This window comes from Entelurus aequoreus, linkage group LG19 (assembly GCF_033978785.1).
Source record: "Entelurus aequoreus isolate RoL-2023_Sb linkage group LG19, RoL_Eaeq_v1.1, whole genome shotgun sequence".
NCBI lineage: Eukaryota > Metazoa > Chordata > Actinopteri > Syngnathiformes > Syngnathidae > Entelurus > Entelurus aequoreus.
Genome location: NC_084749.1, coordinates 41,543,686 through 41,564,544, shown reverse-complemented (window position 1 = coordinate 41,564,544; position 20,859 = coordinate 41,543,686). Strand labels below are relative to the sequence as shown.

Here is a 20,859-nt window from a genome sequence, read left to right as displayed (position 1 = left end):
ACATATAAGAGTAACATAAATGCATTGTATCAACTACAGAAAAGAGCTATAAGGATTATTCATAAAGTAGATTACCTAGAACACACTAACATTTTATTTATTAATTCTGGTTTATTGAAATTACAGGAGCTAGTAAAGTTACAGACATTATGTGTCATGTTTAAGGCTAAAAGCAAAACTTTACCAGCAAATTTACAAAAAATGTTTGTCATCACTTCTGAGAATGAAGAGCGTAGAAGAAAAGGTCATTTCCAACATCAGTATTCCAGGACAACTTTAAAATAAATGTGTATATCAGTGGTGGGGGTTAAACTATGGAATTCTCTTTACAATGAGATAAAAGATTGTAAAAATATATTCCAATTGAAAAAAATATATAAAGACAGAACAATAAAATCAAAAGGACAGCCATTAGTGTTTATATGTTGCTTTATATGTATTATTTTACTTATTTTTTGCCTGGTTTTGTATTTGTTTTGTATCATCGCGTGAGGTGTATATTACTTCTTTTGTTTTTTTGTTCGGTTTGTACTCCATGAAGTTTTGCACTTGTGTTTTTTTGTTTGTTTTCGTTATATTTGGATGTCATTGTTGGTTTATATATCATTAAGTAAGACTACGTATTATGTTGAAGGGGGCAGGAAAATATAAGATTTTTCTTCATCCTGCTCCTTCTCAGGCATTGGTGTGTAAATGTATAATTGAATAATGGTGGTATAATTGTCTATCAAAGATGCACATCAATGAAGGAGATAAATAAAAATGAAATGAAATAACTATAACATATAGAACATGCTATACGTTTACCAAACAATATGTCACTCCTAATCGCTAAATCCCATGCAATCGTATACGTCTAGTCTCTTACGTGAATGAACTAAATAATATTATTTGATATTTTACGGTAATGTGTTAATAATTTCACACAAGTCGCTCCTGAGTATACACTATCGTTCAAAAGTTTGGGGTCACATTGAAATTTCCTTATTTTTGAAGGAAAAGCACTGTACTTTTCAATGAAGATAACTTTAAACTAGTCTGAACTTTAAAGAAATACATTCTATACATTGCTAATGTGGTAAATGACTATTCTAGCCGCAAATGTCTGGTTTTTGGTGCAATATCTACATAGGTGTATAGAGGCCCATTTCCAGCAACTATCACGCCAGTGTTCTAATGGTACAATGTGTTTGCTCATTGGCTCAGAAGGATAATTGATGATTAGAAAACCCTTGTGCAATCATGTTCACACATCTGAAAACAGTTTAGCTCGTTACAGAAGCTACAAAACTGACCTTCCTTTGAGCAGATTGAGTTTCTGGAGCATCACATTTGTGGGGTCAATTAAACGCTCAAAATGGCCCGAAAAAGAGAACTTTCATCTGAAACTCGACAGTCTATTCTTGTTCTTAGAAATGAAGGCTATTCCACAAAATTGTTTGGGTGACCCCAAACTTTTGAACGGTAGTGTAAGTCGCACCCAAACTATGAAAAAAAACTGCGACTTATAGTCCGAAAAATACAATACTTGTTTTTACATATTAAAAAAATAAATAATGACAGTCTTTCTTTACTGGACATAAATACTTGTTTTATCCATACATATATATATATATATATATATATATATATATATATATATATATATATATATATATATATATATATATATATATATATATATATATATATATATATATATATATATATATATATATATATAAAAAACGTTTTTTCTTTACAGCAGTTGACATAAATTCTTTGTTTTTCATCAAATAAAATAAAATAAATACTGTCTTTTTTACCTGACTGTTAATACTGCAGTAGCAAAACCTACAGATATAAATGTAACTATTAAACTATGTTTAACTTTTCTTATGAACACTGAAGCTGTTGTTCACAACATCAGAGCAGCTAGGCGTGGTTTTACAAAACAGTGTATAACACCACATGTTAGCTCTAATTGTTCTATTGTTATAATCCAGTTATGAGTCAAACAGTGGCGTGGGGCAAGTAAACCAGTGGTTGTACCTCATTAACAAAAGCCTCTCAAACCTCTTGTCAGAAAGTCTATTCCTCATTCAGTGCGGCTTTCAGGTTGCTCTCCATCTGTGCATACTCCGTCTCCAGGCAAGACGAAAAGGATGTTCTGTGAGGCAAGGTCGTAGCGAGGATCTTGTTTATTATGGCACGCAACGAGGGCGAGTCAACTGTGCTTAAGGGCAGCATTTCCTCGACAACATACCGCCCGACCAACTTCTTTAACTGGAAATAATGACTGTATTAAAAGCATCACAGCATCTTCTTTCGTAAAATAATGTATATTATGTTTATAAACTCAGGAAATATGTCCCTGGACACATGAGGACTTTGAATATGACCAATGTATGATCCTGTAACTACTTGGTATCGGATTGATACCCAAATTTGTGGTATCATCCAAAACTAATGTAAAGTATCAAACAACAGAAGAATAAGTGATTATTACATTTGAACAGAAGTGTAGATAGAACATGTTAAAAGAGAAAGTAAGCAGATATTTACAGTAAATGAACAAGTAGATTAATAATTAATTGTCTACCACTTGTCCTTAATAATGTTGACAAAATAATAGAATGATAAATGATACAATATGTCAACAGACTAATTCGGAGCCTTTGTTTGTTTACTTACTACTGAAAGACAAGTTGTCTTGTATGTTCACTATTTTATTTAAGGACTTAACTGCAATAGGAAACATATGTTTAATCTACCCTAAGATTCTTTGTTAAAATAAAGCCAATAATGCAATTTTTTTGTGGTCCCCTTTATTTAGAAAAGTATCGAAATAATTTTAGTACCGGTACCGGTACCAAAATATTGGTATTGTTACAACACTAATACGAAGTCAATACCAACATGGAAAAAAAACCATCGGTATCTGCTAATATCAGTATCGTCTGTACACATTTTTCTCGGTGAGCTGCGTCAATTCTCAGCGCTGACTACCGTATTTTTCGGAGTATAAGTCGCTCCGGAGTATACATCGTACCAGCCGAAAAAGCATAATAAAGAAGGAAAAAAACATATATAAGTCGCACTGGAGTATAAGTCGCATTTTTGGGGGAAATGTATTTGATAAAAGCCAACACCAAGAATAGACATTTGAAAGGCAATTTAAAATAAATAAAGAATAGTGAACAACAGGCTGAATAAGTGTACGTTATATGACGCATAAATAACCAACTGAGAACGTGCCTGGTATGTTAACGTAACATATTATGGTAAGAGTCATTCAAATAACTATAACATATAGAACATGCTATACGTTTACCAAACAATCTGTCACTCCTAATCGCTAAATCCCATGAAATCTTATACGTCTAGTCTCTTACATGAATGAGCTAAATAATATTATTTGATATTTTACGCTAATGTGTTAATAATTTCACACATAAGTCACTCCTCAGTATAAGTCGCACCCCCGACCAAACTATGAAAAAAACTGCGACTTATAGTCCGAAAAATACGGTAATAACACTTTCTGCCTAAAAAAAATACAAATGTAAACTGTTTCTCATATGCGGCATTTACTTATTTGTGGACGCCTATCACAAATGTGGATTATTAACGACTTTGTCACTATATTTAGCAAGTAGAGGTACATATTAAAAGTGAAAGAGAGGCGTATCTGGCGTTGTGCATTAAAAAGATTTTCAAGTGAGAGCGTAGATCAGCCACCACAAGCCCAGGGAGTGTGCACTGCAGTCGTTTGACATCATTTGACTACCACTGGTTTGGTTATTTCACTAGGAAAGCCTGAGGGACAGTTACTTAACGCAGCCCTATTTTATGGGTCTGTGGAACATTAAAGAAATAAAATAAACAAAAAAATCGAGAGAGAAAAAACAATTGCCAAAAGGCTGAAATGTTGCTACTAATAACGGATAAAATACAAATAAAGTTGATTGTGTTCTAGAAGGGTTACTGTGCATTTGATAGAGTGATTGCAAGTGTTATTGAAGTTAAATATGTTTGTACTACAGTATATCATACAGAAATGCCGATAAAAGAGGTATGAAAGTATTGTACGGGTTATTTGTGTTTTAATAAAAATGTTTAAACGGATGTACTATACTGTAGCTGGCAGCTTCAATTGTTTCAGAGTTCAAGAGTTTTTCCACAACAGAACATTTAGACCAAACGGTGTACAAGAATACATAAAAATGCTACTGCATTCTTCTGCTGTGCCCGCTATAACTAGTTTTCGAGTGAATAGCTTGTTTATGTACCAAAATTACGTTTTTTATACGTTTATAGGCATGCATTTGTTACCATCCATCCATCCATTTCCGATACCCCTTATCCTCCCTAAGGTTGCGGGTTAGCTGCAGCCTATCCCAGCTGCCTTCGGGCAAATGGCGTGGTACACTGTCATGATCCGTGGTCCGTGGATAGCTAATGTTTTTAGCATAGCTCTGTGAGGTCCCATAGCTAAGTTAGTTTCAATGGCGTCGTTAGCAACAGCATTGTTGAGCTTCGCCAGGCTGGAAAGCATTAACCGTGTAGTTACAGGTCCACGGTTTAATAGTATTGTTGATTTTCTGTCTATCCTTCCAGTCAGGGGTTTATTTCTTTTGTTTCTATCTGCAGTTAAGCTCGATGCTATCACGTTAGCTCCGTAGCTAAAGTGCTTCGCCGATGTATTGTCGTGGAGATAAAAGTCACTGTGAATGTCCATTTCGCGTTCTCGACTCTCATTTTCAAGAGGATATAGTATCCGAGGTGGTGTTTAAAATACAAATCCGTGATCCACAATAGAAATAGGTGAGAGTGTGGAATCCAATGAGCCCTTGTACCTAAGTTACGGTCAGAGCGAAAAAAGATACGTCATGCACTGCACTCTAGTCCTTCACTCTCACGTTCCTCATCCACAAATCTTTCATCCTCGCTCAAATTAATGGGGCAATCGTTGCTTTCTCGGTCCGAATCGCTCTCGCTGCTGGTGTTAACAATTGGGAAATGTGAGGAGCTCTTCAACCTGTGACGTTACGCTACTTCCGGGAGAGGCAAGGCTTTATTATCAGCGAACAAAACTTGATCACCGATGTTCTCGACTAAATCCTTTCAGCAAAAATATGGCAATATCGCGAAATGATCAAGTATGACCCATACACTACCGTTCAAAAGTTTGCGGTTACATTGAAATGTCCTTATTTTTGAAGGAAAAGCACTGTACTTTTCAATGAAGATAACTTTAAACTAGTCTTAACTTTAAAGAAATACACTCTATACATTGCTAATGTGGTAAATGACTATTCTAGCTGCAAATGTCTGGTTTTTGGTGCAATATCTACATAGGTGTAAAGAGGCCCATTTCCAGCAACTATCACTCCAGTGTTCTAATGGTACAATGCGTTTGCTCATTGGCTCAGAAAGCTAATTGATGATTAGAAAACCCTTGTGCAATCATGTTCACACATCCGAAAACAGTTTAGCTCGTTACAGAAGCTACAAAACTGACCTTCCTTTGAGCAGATTGAGTTTCTGGAGCATCACATTTGTGGGGTCAATTAAACGCTCAAAATGGCCAGAAAAAGAGAACTTTCATCTGAAACTCGACAGTCTATTCTTGTTCTTAGAAATGAAGGCTATTCCACTAAATTGTTTGGGTGACCCCAAACTTTTGAACGGTAGTGTAGAATGGATCTGCTATTCCCGTTTAAATTTAAAAAATTCATTTCAGTAGGCCTTTAAATAATGTCTCTTGATTAGCAACAGGTGAGCGTCCTGAACACAAGAGGCAGGTGAAAATAATACGTAGCTATGGTAACAACTCAGAGGTGCATAAACAGGAACTAAAGGAGTCCAAAACTAACAGAAAACACAAAACATGATCCGGGCCACGGATCATGACATACACCCTATACTGGTCGCCAGCCTATTGCAGAGCACATATAGACAAACAACCATTCACACTCAAATTCATACCCATTAAAAATTTAGAGTCTTCAATTAACCTTCCTCCCACATTCCAAAAATATGCATTTGTACCCATGAAATATTGAAACGGACCACCTGTATTGTCGCATAGTTTTTGCATATTGTGTAGTAGTGCGTGCATTTGATTTATTCATGTATTTATTGGGACAGGTCTATCATGAACTTTGTGTTAGAAATCCATACTAACTTAAATCAAGCAATAAATCAAAACCTAACCACACAAGTGACCTACAAGAAAGGCTGATACAGCTCTGGCTGGTGCAATGAATGTGAAAAAAACACTATAGAGCCGCCGCTTGCAGCGGGAGCTAACGACACCACGGCTTCACTTCACTGCCGATCAACCATGAACACGACGAGAAGTCGCCGACAAAGCAATACACCGTTATCAGAAGTGGAACCGGACTTTAAAGCGTTATTAGGAATTCTACAAAACAATGTAAATGAGGTTTGAAGCGATGTCAACAATCTCCATGAACAGGTGATCAGTGGTGTACAAAGGGATGTCGCAGATCTCCCAGAAAAGATTATCAGAGAGAAAACAATCTTGTGATAATATGATGGAATTTAGAACGTTCTGAGAAGAAATAAAGATTCTCAGTAAAGACAACACAGCATCGAAACGGGAGGAGGATAAGCTGAAGGAGGAGAATGCAACATTGCGCCAACAGTCATATGCCAAGCAGCAAGACAACACCCACTGGGATAATAGCAGTGTTGTGGAGAACATTAGAATGGAGATGGCAGCAGTGTGCCAACAGTTGCAACTAGATGACACTGATTTGAAGAACTCCAGGGAGGAGATGGCTGCATTGAGACAACAGCCAGACAACAAGATATCACCAATCTGGGGAATATCAACCAATCAATCAATCAATCAATGTTTATTTATATAGCCCTAAATCCCAAAAGTCTCAAAGGGCTGCACAAGCCACAACGACATCCTCAGCAAAGAGCCCACACAAGGGACGTCGATGTGAATGACTATGAGAAACCTTGGGGAGGATCGCATATGTGGGTAACCCCCCCTCTAAGTACAGTCCCTAGTGGATCCAACGTAACAGTGCGAGTCCAGTCCATAGTGGGGCCAGCAGAAGACCATCCCAAGCGGAGACAGGTCAGTAGCGCAGAGACATCCCCAAACGATGCACAGGCGAGCGGTCCACCCCGGGTCCCAACTCTGGACAGCCAGCACCTCATCCATGGTCACCGGAACCGGAATAACCCGGCGAGGGGGCAAAGGAGAAAAGAAAACGGCAGATCAACTGGTGTAAAAAAGGGGGGTCTATTTAAAGGCTAGAGTATACAAATGAGTTTTAAGGTGGGACTTAAATGCTTCTACTGAGGTAGCATCTCTAACTGTTACCGGGAGGGCATTCCATAGTACTGGATCCCTAACAGAAAACGCTCTGTAGCCCGCAGACTTTTTTTGGGCTCTGGGAATCACTAATAATCCAGAGTTCTTTGAACGCAGATTTCTGACATATGGTACAACACAATCAGCAAGATAGGATGGAGCTAGACCGTGTAGTATTGTATACCTAAGTAGTAAAACTTTAAAGTCACATCTTGGGTGCACAGGAAGCCAGTGCAAGTGAGCCAGTATAGGACTAATATGATCAAACTTTCTTGTTCTTGTCAAAAGTCTAGCAGCCGCATTTTGTACCAACTGTAATCTTTTAATGCTAGACATAGGGAGACCCGAAAATAATATGTTACAGTAATCGAGACGAGACGCAACGAACGCATGAATAATGATCTCAGCATCGCTAGTGGACAAAATGGAACGAATTTTAGCGATATTACGGAGATGAAAGAAGGCCGTTTTAGTAACACTCTTAATGTGTGACTCAAACGAGAGAGTTGGGTCGAAAATAATACCCAGATTCTTTACCGAGTCGCCTTTTGTAATTGTTTGGTTGTCAAATGTTAAGGTGGTATTATTAAATAGATGTCGGTGTTGAGCAGGACCGATAATCAGCATTTCCGTTTTCTTAGTGTTGAGTTGCATAAAGTTAGCGGACATCCATTGTTTAATTTCATTAAGACACGCCTCCAGCTGCCTACAATCCGGCGTGTTGGTCAGCCTTAGGGGCATGTAGAGTTGGGTGTCATCAGCATAACAGTGAAAGCTAACACCGTATTTGCGTATGATGTCACCTAGCGGCAGCATGTAAATACTAAAGAGTGCTGGGCCAAGAACCGAACCCTGGGGAACTCCGCATGTTACCTTGACATAGTCCGAGGTCACATTGTTATGGGAGACGCACTGCATCCTGTCAGTAAGATAAGAGTTAAACCAAGACAAGGCTAAGTCTGACATACCAATACGTGTTTTGATACGCTCTAATAAAATATTATGATCGACGGTATCGAAAGCGGCGCTAAGATCAAGAAGCAGCAACATAGATGAAGCATCAGAATCCATCGTTAGCAATAGATCATTAGTCATTTTTGCGAGGGCTGTCTCCGTAGAGTGATTTGCCCTGAAACCGGATTAAAAGGGTTCACAGAGATTGTTAGACACTAAGTGTTCATTTAGCAAGATATCACCAATCTGGGGAATATCAGTGTTTTGGAAAACATCAAAGAAGAAAAGGATCAGCTCACACGACATAATGACGTCATCATTGCAGGACTGCGCATCTATCCTTGACAAGAGCAGTTGACAATAGAGGAGAACCAGACGGCATGGACGCTGCTTCAACAGAGCAGCAAGTGGTCAACTTTCTGCAAAGAAAGAGAATTAATGTTGATATTAACACCATCGATGTTTACATTTTACTGAATAGAAGAGGCAATAAAACCACGTCAGTCATCATCGTGAAGTTTGCCAACAGGAAATCCAAAATGGCATTGCTGAAACAAGGAAACAGATCTGAAGAATACAAATGTATACATGAACGAACACCTCACTAAACGCAACGCTGAAATCGGCAAGAAAGCACCCGACTCAAGGAAACGGGGGGGAAATTCAGGGAACTTGGAGCACCAACTGCAAAATCTACATCAAACTGAATGAGGGTCCAGAAGCAAGAGTACTAGTTGTCAAAGACATTAAGGATCTGGACAAAAATTGAAACTCCCAAAGCAACAACAACAATAATGGAGTCTGTCAGAAAACTAACATCGACAATTAACTACAAAATCCCAATTCTCCAAAGGATTACCGAACAAAAATATATGTCCTCAGGAGCACATTCATCTACACTTATTCATAGGGCAACACAATTAGTGAACTGAAATGTATGGAACTGATAACCTTCAGCAGCATAGACCACCATAGTCCGTAATTAGATAAGGATATAGATCCAGATACAATTTTTTTCTTTCATACCAGGAAGGATTGTTTTTATTATACAGGCAAACAATATAACAAACAAACTGCCGATTATTCATTTCAACAGCAGAAGTTTGTATGCAAACTACAACAACATCAAGCATTTGTTGGAACAATTCAGTGAATCCTTTAAAGTTATTGTTATCTCAGAAACATGGATAAATGCTAAAAAAAAAGGCCCGGATTTTGACCTGGAAGGATATGAACTAAATGATATCAACAGAACCAACAAGAACGGATTGAAAGTACGTGATGAAAAACTCAAACAACAAATATGTCATTAGCTATTAGTTAATATCTTAGGATGTCTAACCATTGAAATATATCATGAAAACAAAATTTTAATCAGCTGCTTATATAGATTGCATAAGTCAAACATGAATATGTTTGAGAACTGGTTTAAAGGCCTACTGAAATGACATTTTCTTATTTACAACTTTTACTGAAATCAGTAAAAAAAAAAACTTTCTTATATGGAGACTTCAACATTGACCTTTCAGCTCTACTTCTTCTTCTCTTTTTTGGACGTGCTGGAATGAAACAACTGGAAAAATGTGATGCCTTACATTGTAATTGTATCGTTACATGTTCAAAATAAACTGAAACTGAAACATTTGCTTGATCGTTTAAAGGTCTACTGAAACCCACTACTACCGACACGATAGTTTATATATCAATGATGAAATCTTAACATTGCAACACATGCCAATACGGCCGGGTTAACTTATAAAGTGCAATTTTAAATTTCCCGCGAAATATTCTGCTGAAAACGTCTCAGTATGATGACGTTTGCACGTGACGTCACGGATTGTAGCGGACATATTGGGACACCGATATGGCCAGCTATTAAGTTGTCTGTTTTCATTGCAAAATTCCACAGTATTTTGGACATCTGTGTTGGTGAATCTTTTGCAATTTGTTTAATGAACAATGAAGACAGCAAAGAAGAAAGCTGTAGGTGGGATCGGTGTATTAGCGGCTGGCTGCAGCAACACAACCAGGAGGACTTTGAGTTGGATAGCAGACGCGCTACCGTGAGTACGCAGCTTTGGCTTCCAAACATTTGATCGCTTGCCCGTACGTGCGTGCCGCTATGTGCATGTCACGTACGTAACTTTGGGGGAAATATATGTGCTGTATGAACTTTACGGAGGTGAACGGTACTTTGGGCTGTGGGATTGAGTGTGTTGTGCGGGTGTTTGAGTTGTATTGGCGGGTTATATGGACGGGAGGGGGGAGGTGTTTGTTATGCGGATTAATTTGTGGCATATTAAATATAAGCCTGGTTGTGTTGTGGCTAATAGAGTATATATATATATATATATATATATATATATATATATATATATATATATATATATATATATATATATATATATATATATATATATATATATATATATATATGTCTTGTGTTTATTTACTGTTTTAGTCTCTCACAGCATCTTCCCTATCTGAATCGCTTTCACTGCCCTCTAATCCTTCACTCTCACTTTCCTCATCCACAAATCTTTCATCCTCGCTCAAATTAATGGGGTAATTGTCGCTTTCTCGGTCCGAATTGCTCTCGCTGCTGGTGGCCATGATTGTAAACAATGTGCAGATGTGAGGAGCTCCACAACCTGTGACGTCACGCTACTTCCGGTACAGGCAAGGCTTTTTTATCAGCGACCAAATGTTGCAAACTTTATCGTCGATGTTCTCTACTAAATCCTTTCAGCAAAAATATGGCAATATCGCAAAATGATCAAGTATGACACATAGAATGGACCTGCTATCCCTGTTTGAATAAGAAAATTTCATTTCAGTAGGCCTTTAATGTATGTTGAGTAATGATGTCCCACTGGTGCTCATAAATCCATCTTCCAATTAGTATGAGGATTGACTGCTGTAAATTCACCACTCACCCACTTTTTTGTTTCCTGCTGTGCGATGAGGTGGCGACTTGTCCAGGGTGTACCCCGCCTACCGCCCGAATGCAGCTGAGATAGGCTCCAGCACTCCCAGCGACCCCAAAAGGGACAAGCGGTAGAAAATGGATGGATGGATGTGTTGACCTTACAAGGACTTAGACCATGTCTACACTAAGTCGTTTAACCCCTTAAACGGATAATTATTTAGCCTAAGCCCCGTTTCAGCCACACTAAACCAGCGTTTAAGGTCCCCCTCCTCGAACAAATTTTTACACGGCTAAGTGCGCCGTGTATTTCTTGAATCTCCGCCTCTTAGCTTTGTATGGACTCACTGATCCTTTACAAAGTGAGTTCGGAGAGGAAGTGACGCCAGAAAGACCGCGGCCCACACAGGAAGTGACATCAGAAAGAACGCGCCACAGCCAGCTTCATAATAAAGCGGTTTCGTAACTCAGAGCTACCCACTGGAAATATGGAGGCGAGTCATCCAGACATGCCCGTGTTTCTCATTCTTCTACATGTCCAGACGCTTGTGGAAATAACACACAAATACCTTAAGGGAAAACGATTGCAGCTATTTGGGATACACCACTTCTGAGACGGCAAGAGAACTTTCCAATGTCCAGGTCAGCTGTGATTCTACTTAGCGAAAAACTTTGTCCATTTGTCGAAGAGGAGTCAATGAGAATGCAGACTCCCGTGGACGTGATAGAAAATGTAGCGTGTGCTTTGTATTACCTGGTCGCCGAGGGAAGACTACGGCAAACAGCGAATGCTTTTGGACTGGCAAAGAAGACTGTATCAGTTATTGTCCGCCATGTATGTCGCAGACTCAACGTCTAGGTCCAGAGTATATAAAGTCACCAAATAACGAATGGACAATGAAGGTGAAGGCAAAAGAGTGAGGAGTGTCCTGACCAGATATCTAGATCCCTAGTTTGATTGATGTAAAATGTTCTTTATCACGTGTCTAATAAAGATTTGATTAATTTGATGGCTCAGGTGTGATTCACTACAATAGGGCCCCACAGCACACTGGATTCCAGTTCATTGAAATACCACAACACTGGATATTCAGATAAGTTAAATTTAAGAACTGGCACACAAAGCAACACTGGAGGTGACTATGACGTGCGCATTTTCCGCGCATGCGTATTAGGTCGCGTTGCGCCGGCGGACGGAGTGGGGACGGTGGCATTGCTGTGTGTGGACACGGATACGGTTAGGTGGGATTTACCCTGGGTAACCTTATCCGGCTTAGTGTAAACGGGGCCTATTTCCAGTTGAAAATGTAAGACGCTACAGAGGCTCGGGCAAATTTTGCAAAGTAGAAACACTTGTCAATTACTTTAGCACTGACTCTTGGCTTGAACATGGTTACCATTGTTAGTGGCTGCACACACAATGCAGCTCTACTGGCCGCCTGGGCTCTCTGGCTCCCGGCCAATACTTAGTGGTATAAAATGAGGAGAGTGAGGAGTTTGCATTGGATTACTGCCAGATATATGTCTGTGTGGTTCTCGATGGATAGTCCCTGCATCCCAAAAACAGATGGATGCATTAAATTAATAAATAAATTGCGGTATTAAGTAGGCGCCCTTCAACAGTAGAGGTAAAACGGGGAGTGGGGGGAGCGCAGACAAACTGGCCAGATGCATTAGCACTGCATTATGATGTGAATTACGATGTGCAGGGGCTTGAAGGCCCCTTTAAAGTAAAGAGAATACTGAAGGTGCTGCATTCTGTGATCAATAGCTACTCATGTGTATGACGTAGGGAGTAATATGCTGTACTCATCCAGGTTTTTTTTTTTACATTTTTGTCATTAAGGGCTTCTTGTGTGCATTTACACATTATGTACTGCATGTATCCTCTTGGGAATAGAGCAGAAGGTGTGTTTTTAAGTTATGCCATCCATCCATCCATCCATTTTCTACCGCTTGTCCCCCTCGGGGATGCTGGAGCCTATCCCAGCTGCACTCCGGCGGTAGGCGGGGTACACCCTGGACACAGGGTTCGTACAGGTGCTTAAAAACCTTGAAAATGCTTGGATTGTAATGTTGTGTTTTCAAGGTTTGAAAAATGCTTGAATTTTGGGTCAAGTGCTTGGAAATGCTTGGAAATGTTCATCATAATTTCTCGGCAGTCTGACTCAATAGGCTAATTGTAGAATGGAAAAAAAACAAAAACGTTTCCTTAAAATTGAAAGCTACACCCTTGATCTGTTGGCTTTGCACGAGCCCTTACGTTAGGTTGTTGTCATGCCAGAGCCGTATATACGGCTCTGTGTCGCCCCCAAGAAGACAGTAGCACATCATGCCGGGAGGTTGTCCTTTTAATGAACATGATGTATGCATGGAGGGCCCTGAACGGCATGACCAGTGTATGGAACTCCAACCTCCCCCGCCAAATCAAACTCAGCTTCTTCTATGCGACAGTTGAGTCCGTTCTCCTCTATGGTAGCGAATACTGGACCCCGAAGCCAATCCTGGAGAAGTCTCTGGATGGATGCTACACCAGGATGCTGCGTGCAGTGCTTAACATCAACAAGAGGGCGCACGTAACCCATATAATCCTCTACAAGGGAATACCAAGGGTGAGCGAGAAGATTGCTGTAAGGAGAATGAGACTAGCAGGACACTGCCAAAGGCATCAGGAGCTGCCAGCCAGCAAATTGGTGTTGTGGGAACCAACACATGGGCATCGGTCAAGAGGACGTCTCACACTAACATACGTGGACATACCCAAGAAGGATGCAGGAGCTCAGAGTACCAAGGAACAGGCCAAATGTACGGAGAATCTGGATGACTGGAAGCAACAATGGAAGGCTCGTCTGAGGACGACCTAGAGAGAGATGTATGCATGAATTATGATACAAACAAACAAGTAAACAATAATAATTAATGTTATTTCTTGTAAGGAATGTGTTACGTTTTGAGAGGGGAGATGACGGTACAGACACCAGGGGGCAGTATAGCGCTATGTATTTATTATATATATTCAACATATATACAATAATAATATAAACTAAGGAAATGGAGTGTGAACTAGAACCAAAAGTGTATGTGGTGTGTGGCTATGTGTGTGATTAGATGTAGTGTGTGTTACCTAGTGTTGTGTCGGGCGAGAGGAGGGACAAGGCAGGAAGACAGTCCGTTGGGCAGGCAGATGATCCAGGGCGAGAGAGAAGCGTCAAGAGATCCCTGTCCAAGTGGAAGGTCGAGATCGAAAAGGCAGTCCGGGAAGCAGGGGAACGACGACGAGGAATGACGAGACACACAGCAACGTCAACACGGGAACGGAGTTATGCATTAGGATCGACACGACACAACAATGAAACACAGACGGGAAAACAGAAAGAGAGCAAGATTGCATCAAGCATCCGATGATCGCTTACTGGACGCCAACTGAAGATTATATTCCGGCCCGGCATGGCAGGCTGTGCCGGCTTATGAAGGCAGCACGCTCATCATGGGCAGGTGCGCAGATTTCAGATTGTCTGCAGGCGCGAGGAGGCACGCCCGCAGCGGAGAGACAGAATTTGGTGACCTCAAACAACAAGGCTATGGATCGATTCACACTGGTTTTCGCCTTTTGAAGGTAACTGGTAAAACTGGAAAATTGACTTTGAAAGTTCTTAAAAAGTGCTTGAATTTGGCCATGTAAAAGGTGTACGTAGCCTGTAGACAGACAACATTCACACACTAGGGACTATTTAGTGAATCTTAAAAAAAAGATTAATTGCAGTCAGTTAAAAGAAAACATCAAAAGCTGAGTCTACTAAAGAGCGCCATATATAAACATGCAACCAAACATGTTCATCAGACAAAATAATTATAATTTATTCCTCCGTGTGAGGGACAAATGGTAGAAATGACCTTTTCATGTTCATATTCAGACATTCACATGAGTCTAAAGCAAGTATCGTACAAAACCCAAAACCAGTGAAGTTGGCCCGTTGTGTAAATCGTAAATAAAAACAGAATACAATGATTTGCAAATCCTTTTGAATGTATATTCAATTGAATAGACTGCAAAGACAAGATATTTAATGTTCGAACTGAGAAACTTATTTTTATTTTTTTTTGGCAAATAATCATTAGCTTAACGCGACAATTTGCAACCATCCCCCCACCACATCCCACCTCCCCGGATTGTAAGTAATCAAATGTAAATAATCAAATGTATATACTTGTTCTTATGCTTTCTGAGCTCACTATGTTCACTGCTCGTTGTACATATCCTACCAAGTCAGACCTACACTCTTTCAATGTCCATTTCTCAGATGATATAATTGTTGATGACTGAAGTGCTGATATCAACCAAACCTAACACCCCCACCCCAACCCCCTCCACATCCCACCCCCCGGATTGTAAATCATGTAAATAATTCAATGTATATACTCTGATGATTAACTTGTGTGATGACTGTATTATGCTGATAGATATATTTGTACCATGATTTGATTAACGAGGACCCCGACTTAAACAAGTTGAAAAACTTATTCGGGTGTTACCATTTAGTGGTCAATTGTACGGAATATGTACTGTACTGTGCAATCTACAAACCCTGTTTCCATATGAGTTGGGAAATTGTGTTAGATGTAAATATAAACGGAATACAATGATTTGCATATCATTTTTAACCCATATTCAATTGAATGCACTACAAAGACAACATATTTGATGTTCAAACTCATAAACTTTATTTGAGGAATGCTCATCAAACACTTATTTAGAACATCCCACAGGTGAACAGGCAAATTGGGAACAGGTGGGTGCCATGATTGGGTATAAAAGTAGATTCCATGAAATGCTCAGTCATTCACAAACAAGGATGGGGTGAGGGTCACCACTTTGTCAACAAATACTTGAGCAAATTGTTGAAGAGTTTAAGAAAAACCTTTCTCAACCAGCTATTGCAAGGAATTTAGGGATTTCACCATCTACGGTCCGTAATATCATCAAAGGGTTCAGAGAATCTGGAGAAATCACTGCACGTAAGCAGCTAAACCCGTGACCTTCCATCCCTCAGGCTGTACTGCATCAACAAGCGACATCAGTGTGTAAAGGATATCACCACATGGGCTCAGGAACACTTCAGAAACCCACTGTCAGTAACTACAGTTGGTCGCTACATCTGTAAGTGCAAGTTAAAACTCTCCTATGCGAGGCGAAAACCGTTTATCAACAACACCCAGAAACACCGTCGGCTTCGCTGGGCCTGAGCTCCTCTAAGATGGACTGATACAAAGTGGAAAAGTGTTCTGTGGTCTGACGAGTCCACATTTCAAATTGTTTTTGGAAACTGTGGACGTCGTGTCCTCCGGACCCAAGAGGAAAAGAACCATCCGGATTGTTATAGGCGCAAAGTTGAAAAGCCAGCATCTGTGATGGTATGGGGGTGTATTAGTGCCCAAGACATGGGTAACTTACACATCTGTGAAGGCGCCATTAATGCTGAAAGGTACATACAGGTTTTGGAGCAACATATGTTGCCATCCAAGCAACGTTACCATGGACGCCCCTGCTTATTTCAGCAAGACAATGCCAAGCCACGTGTTACATCAATGTGGCTTCATAGTAAAAGAGTGCGGGTACTAGACTGGCCTCCCTGTAGTCCAGACCTGTCTCCCATTGAAAATGTGTGGCGCATTATGAAGCCTAAAATACCACAACGGAGACCCCCGGACTGTTGAACAACTTAAGCTGTACATTAAGCAAGAATGGGAAATAATTCCACCTGAGAAGCTTCAAAAATTTGTCTCCTCAGTTCCCAAACGTTTACTGAGTGTTGTTAAAAGGAAAGGCCATGTAACACAGTGGTGAACATGCCCTTTCCCAACTACTTTGGCACGTGTTGCAGCCATGAAATTCTAAGTTAATTATTATTTGCAAAAAAAAAATAAAGTTCATGAGTTTGAACATCAAATATCTTGTCTTTGTAGTGCATTCAATTGAATATGGGTTAAAAAGGATTTGCAAATCATTGTATTCCGTTTATATTTACATCTAACACAATTTCCCAACTCATATGGAAACAGGGTTTGTACTAATAAAAGTTTGAATCAATCAATCAATGCTCACGTATTTGTTCACAAAGTGGTGACCCCTCGCCTCATCCTTGTTTGTGAATGACTGAGCATTTCATGGAAGCTGCTTTTTATACCCAATCATGGCACCCACCTGTTCCCAATTAGCCTGTTCACCTGTGGTATGTTCCAAATAAGTGTTTGATGAGCATTCCTCAACTTTCTCAGTCTTTTTTGCCACTTTTTCGAAACATGTTGCAGGCATCAAATTCCAAATGAGCTAATATTTGCAGAAAATAACAACGTTTTCCAGTTCGAACATTAAATATCTTGTCTTTGCAGTCTATTCAATTGAATATAAGTTGAAAAGGATTTGCAAATCATTGTATTCTGTTTTTATTTACGATTTACGTGCCGACTTCACTGGTTCTGGGTTTTGTAGTATTCAGTGTCAACATATACTGTTGTTCCCCATGTATTTATTTATTTTTTTCTTTTTGTGCAGGAGAGGAAGCCTTAACAATATTTGTTGACAAGAGAAAACTCAGCAAAAAAGGAGAGGTGAGCGATTACTCCAGTAATTCATCCACTGTCACTCTGGAAGCTCTGCACCAGCTGGCCGCATCCTACTTCATCGACAGGGAGAGCACCCTCCGCAAACTGCACCATATCCAGATCGCTTCAACTGCCATCAAGGTACAGCTATTTAAGTTCAAGTGTCTTGTCCTTGTCGTATAACACATGACAGCACTGTGACTAATGTACAATGCACCATATCAATATATTCAAGGCGGGATCTAGTGTAGCTGTCATTTAGTGTATTATGGGGAGTTATCGATCTTGGACACAATGCCACGCCTCCACAGGTGGAGGGAAAAAAGGTCCCTTGGTCCAGTGTAACAGAAATAATACTAATAGAAAAAGTATGTTATCCAGAGGAAGGGATTGTTCAGCGACGAATCTTGGAAATCCCTAAAATGACTTCTTCAAACTAAAAATACTTTCTGAAGCCGTTTGAGTCTTCAAAGAGACTTTATCATTTGCTGTGAACTTCTTTGCCACAATGGCCCATCTTCCTCCCTTGTGACCCAAACATCAGTTTAGCATAACTTCATCCGTCCAATACTATCTGCTATGGATAATGTACAGTATGTTTGGATCATATCCAGATTCCTGCAAAAAGAACAAGATTTTTGATTATAATTAGAGATGTCCGATAATGGCTTTTTTGCCGATATCCGATATTCCGATATTCTCCAACTCTTAATTACCGATTCCAATATCAACCGATACTGTTATATACAGTCGTGGAATTAACACATTATTATGCCTAATTTTGTTGTGATGCCCCTCTGGATGAAAAAAATGCCAACATGGCACTGCCATATTTATTATTGAAGTCACAAAGTGCAATTATTTTTTTTAACATGCCTCAAAACAGCAGCTTGGGATTTGGGACATGCTCTTTCTGAGAGAGCATGAGGAGGTTGGGGTGGGCAGGGTTGGGGGGTGGGGGGGGGGTTGAGTTGGGGGGTAATAAACCTTAAAGGCACCGCCTTTGCGTGCCGGCCCAATCACATAATATCTGCAGCTTTTTACACACACAAGTGAATGCAACGCATACTTGGTCAACAGCCATACAGGTCACACTGAGGGTGGACGTATAAACAAGTTTAACACTGTTACAAATATGCGCCACACTGTGAACCCACACCAAACAAGAATGACAAACACATTTCGGGAGAACATCCGCACCGTAACACAACATAAACACAACAGAACAAATACCCAGAACCCCTTGCAGCACTAACTCTTCCGGGACGCTACAATATACACCCCCCGCTACCCCCTACCCCCACCTCAACCCTTCTCAGGGAGAGCATGTCCCAAATTCCAAGCTGCTGTTTTGAGGCATGTTAAAAAAAATAATGCACTTTGTGACTTCAATAATAAATATGGCAGTGCCATGTTGGCATTTTTTTCCCATAACTTGAGTTGATTTATTTTGGAAAACCTTGTTACATTGTTTAATGCATCCAGCGGGGCATCACAACAAAATTAGGCATAATAATGTGTTAATTCTACGACTGTATATATCGGTATCGGTTGATATCGGAATCGGTAATCAAGAGTTGGACAATATCGGTACATCGGATATCGGCAAAAAAGCCATTATCGGACATCTTTAGTTTATTTACAAGTTAACATGCATTAAAAATAAACCTATGTGTGCCTGTTTCACATAAGGAGTTGGATTGATAGATAATCTTCCCAAAAAATTGCAGTTCCCTTTTAAATGAGTTGTAATGTTTGCGCAAATGAAGTCAAAGAACTAAACTAAACTATTGACTCCCATTTAAAGTATTTGTTTTTTGCCCTCAAAGCTCTGAGGGGCAAATGGGGCTGTTAGCATCCTTTAGGCAAATGCCTAGAGGGCGCTAACTTTCCAGGCATTAAATCCTGCTTTCTTAAGGCTCTCAGCACGTAATGACATAACCTGTAACACTTATAGTGCTATTGTGTATAGAGATGTCCGATAATGGCTTTTTTGCCAATATCCGATATTCCGATATTGTCCAACTCTTAATTACCGATATATATACAGTCGTGGACCGATTCCGATATCAACCGATACCGATATATACAGTCGTGGAATTAACACATTATTATGCCTAATTTTGTTGTGATGCCCCTCTGGATGAAAAAAATGCCAACATGGCACTGCCATATTTATTATTGAAGTCACAAAGTGCTTTTTTTTTTTTTAACATGCCTCAATACAACAGCTTGGAATTTGGGATATGCTCTCCCTGAGAGAGCATGAGGAGGTTGAGGTGGGCAGGGTTGGCGGAGAGGGGGGTTTGGGGGGGGGGGGGGGGGGGGTAGCGGGGGGTGTATATTGTAGCGTCCCGGAAGAGTTAGTGCTGCAAGGGGTTCTGGGTATTTGTTCTGTTGTGTTTATGTTGTGTTGAAATGTGTTTGTCATTCTTGTTTGGTGTGGGTTCACAGTGTGGCGTATATTTGTAACCAACGTTCCCTCTAAGGTGCGCACCTGCGCATTTGCGCACTGCTCACACGTCCTCTGCGCACAGCAAATCTATGCCGCGCAAAAAATCAAATCCCACTCTAAACATATTAAACAAATTGTTTGTTTTGTATGATTTTGCAATGCAACTGTGAGTAACAGGTGACGAAAGGCGGCCACAACAGATAAAACAATGTTTGTCAACACTTAAATTATTGTAACGTCTGTGGAGACACTTAAAGGAGGACAGGAGTTCCATCGGTCCCTTTATTTAGCGAAATTGTTTGTCGGCCATAACCACACCAAAACAATGTGTAAAATACTTTTAACTAGCAAAACTGGTCGTTGTCTATCGTACAAACCAAGCCAAAAGCAACTCTTTGTCATCTGTTATATCAACAGCAGCCGCTTGCTCCCTCTCTCACCTGCACCAACACATACACTATGGCAGGGGTCGGCAACCCAAAATGTTGAAAGAGCCATATTGGACCAAAAATACAAAAACAAATCTGTCTGGAGCCGCAAAAAATTAAAAGCCATATTAGATGTGTCATGAGATATATACAT

The 20,859-nt window shown here is 40.0% G+C and overlaps 1 protein-coding gene across 1 annotated transcript in view; it reads left to right on the top strand.

The window, feature by feature from the left end:
- Positions 1–20,859, top strand: part of LOC133635372 (BMP/retinoic acid-inducible neural-specific protein 3-like) — a 233,990-nt gene that overhangs the window by 132,948 nt on the left and 80,183 nt on the right. Inside the window, exon 4 of the mRNA XM_062028512.1 lies at positions 17,773–17,963. Within this exon, the coding sequence (XP_061884496.1) occupies positions 17,773–17,963 (191 nt within the window). The remainder of the gene's footprint in view (positions 1–17,772; positions 17,964–20,859) is intronic.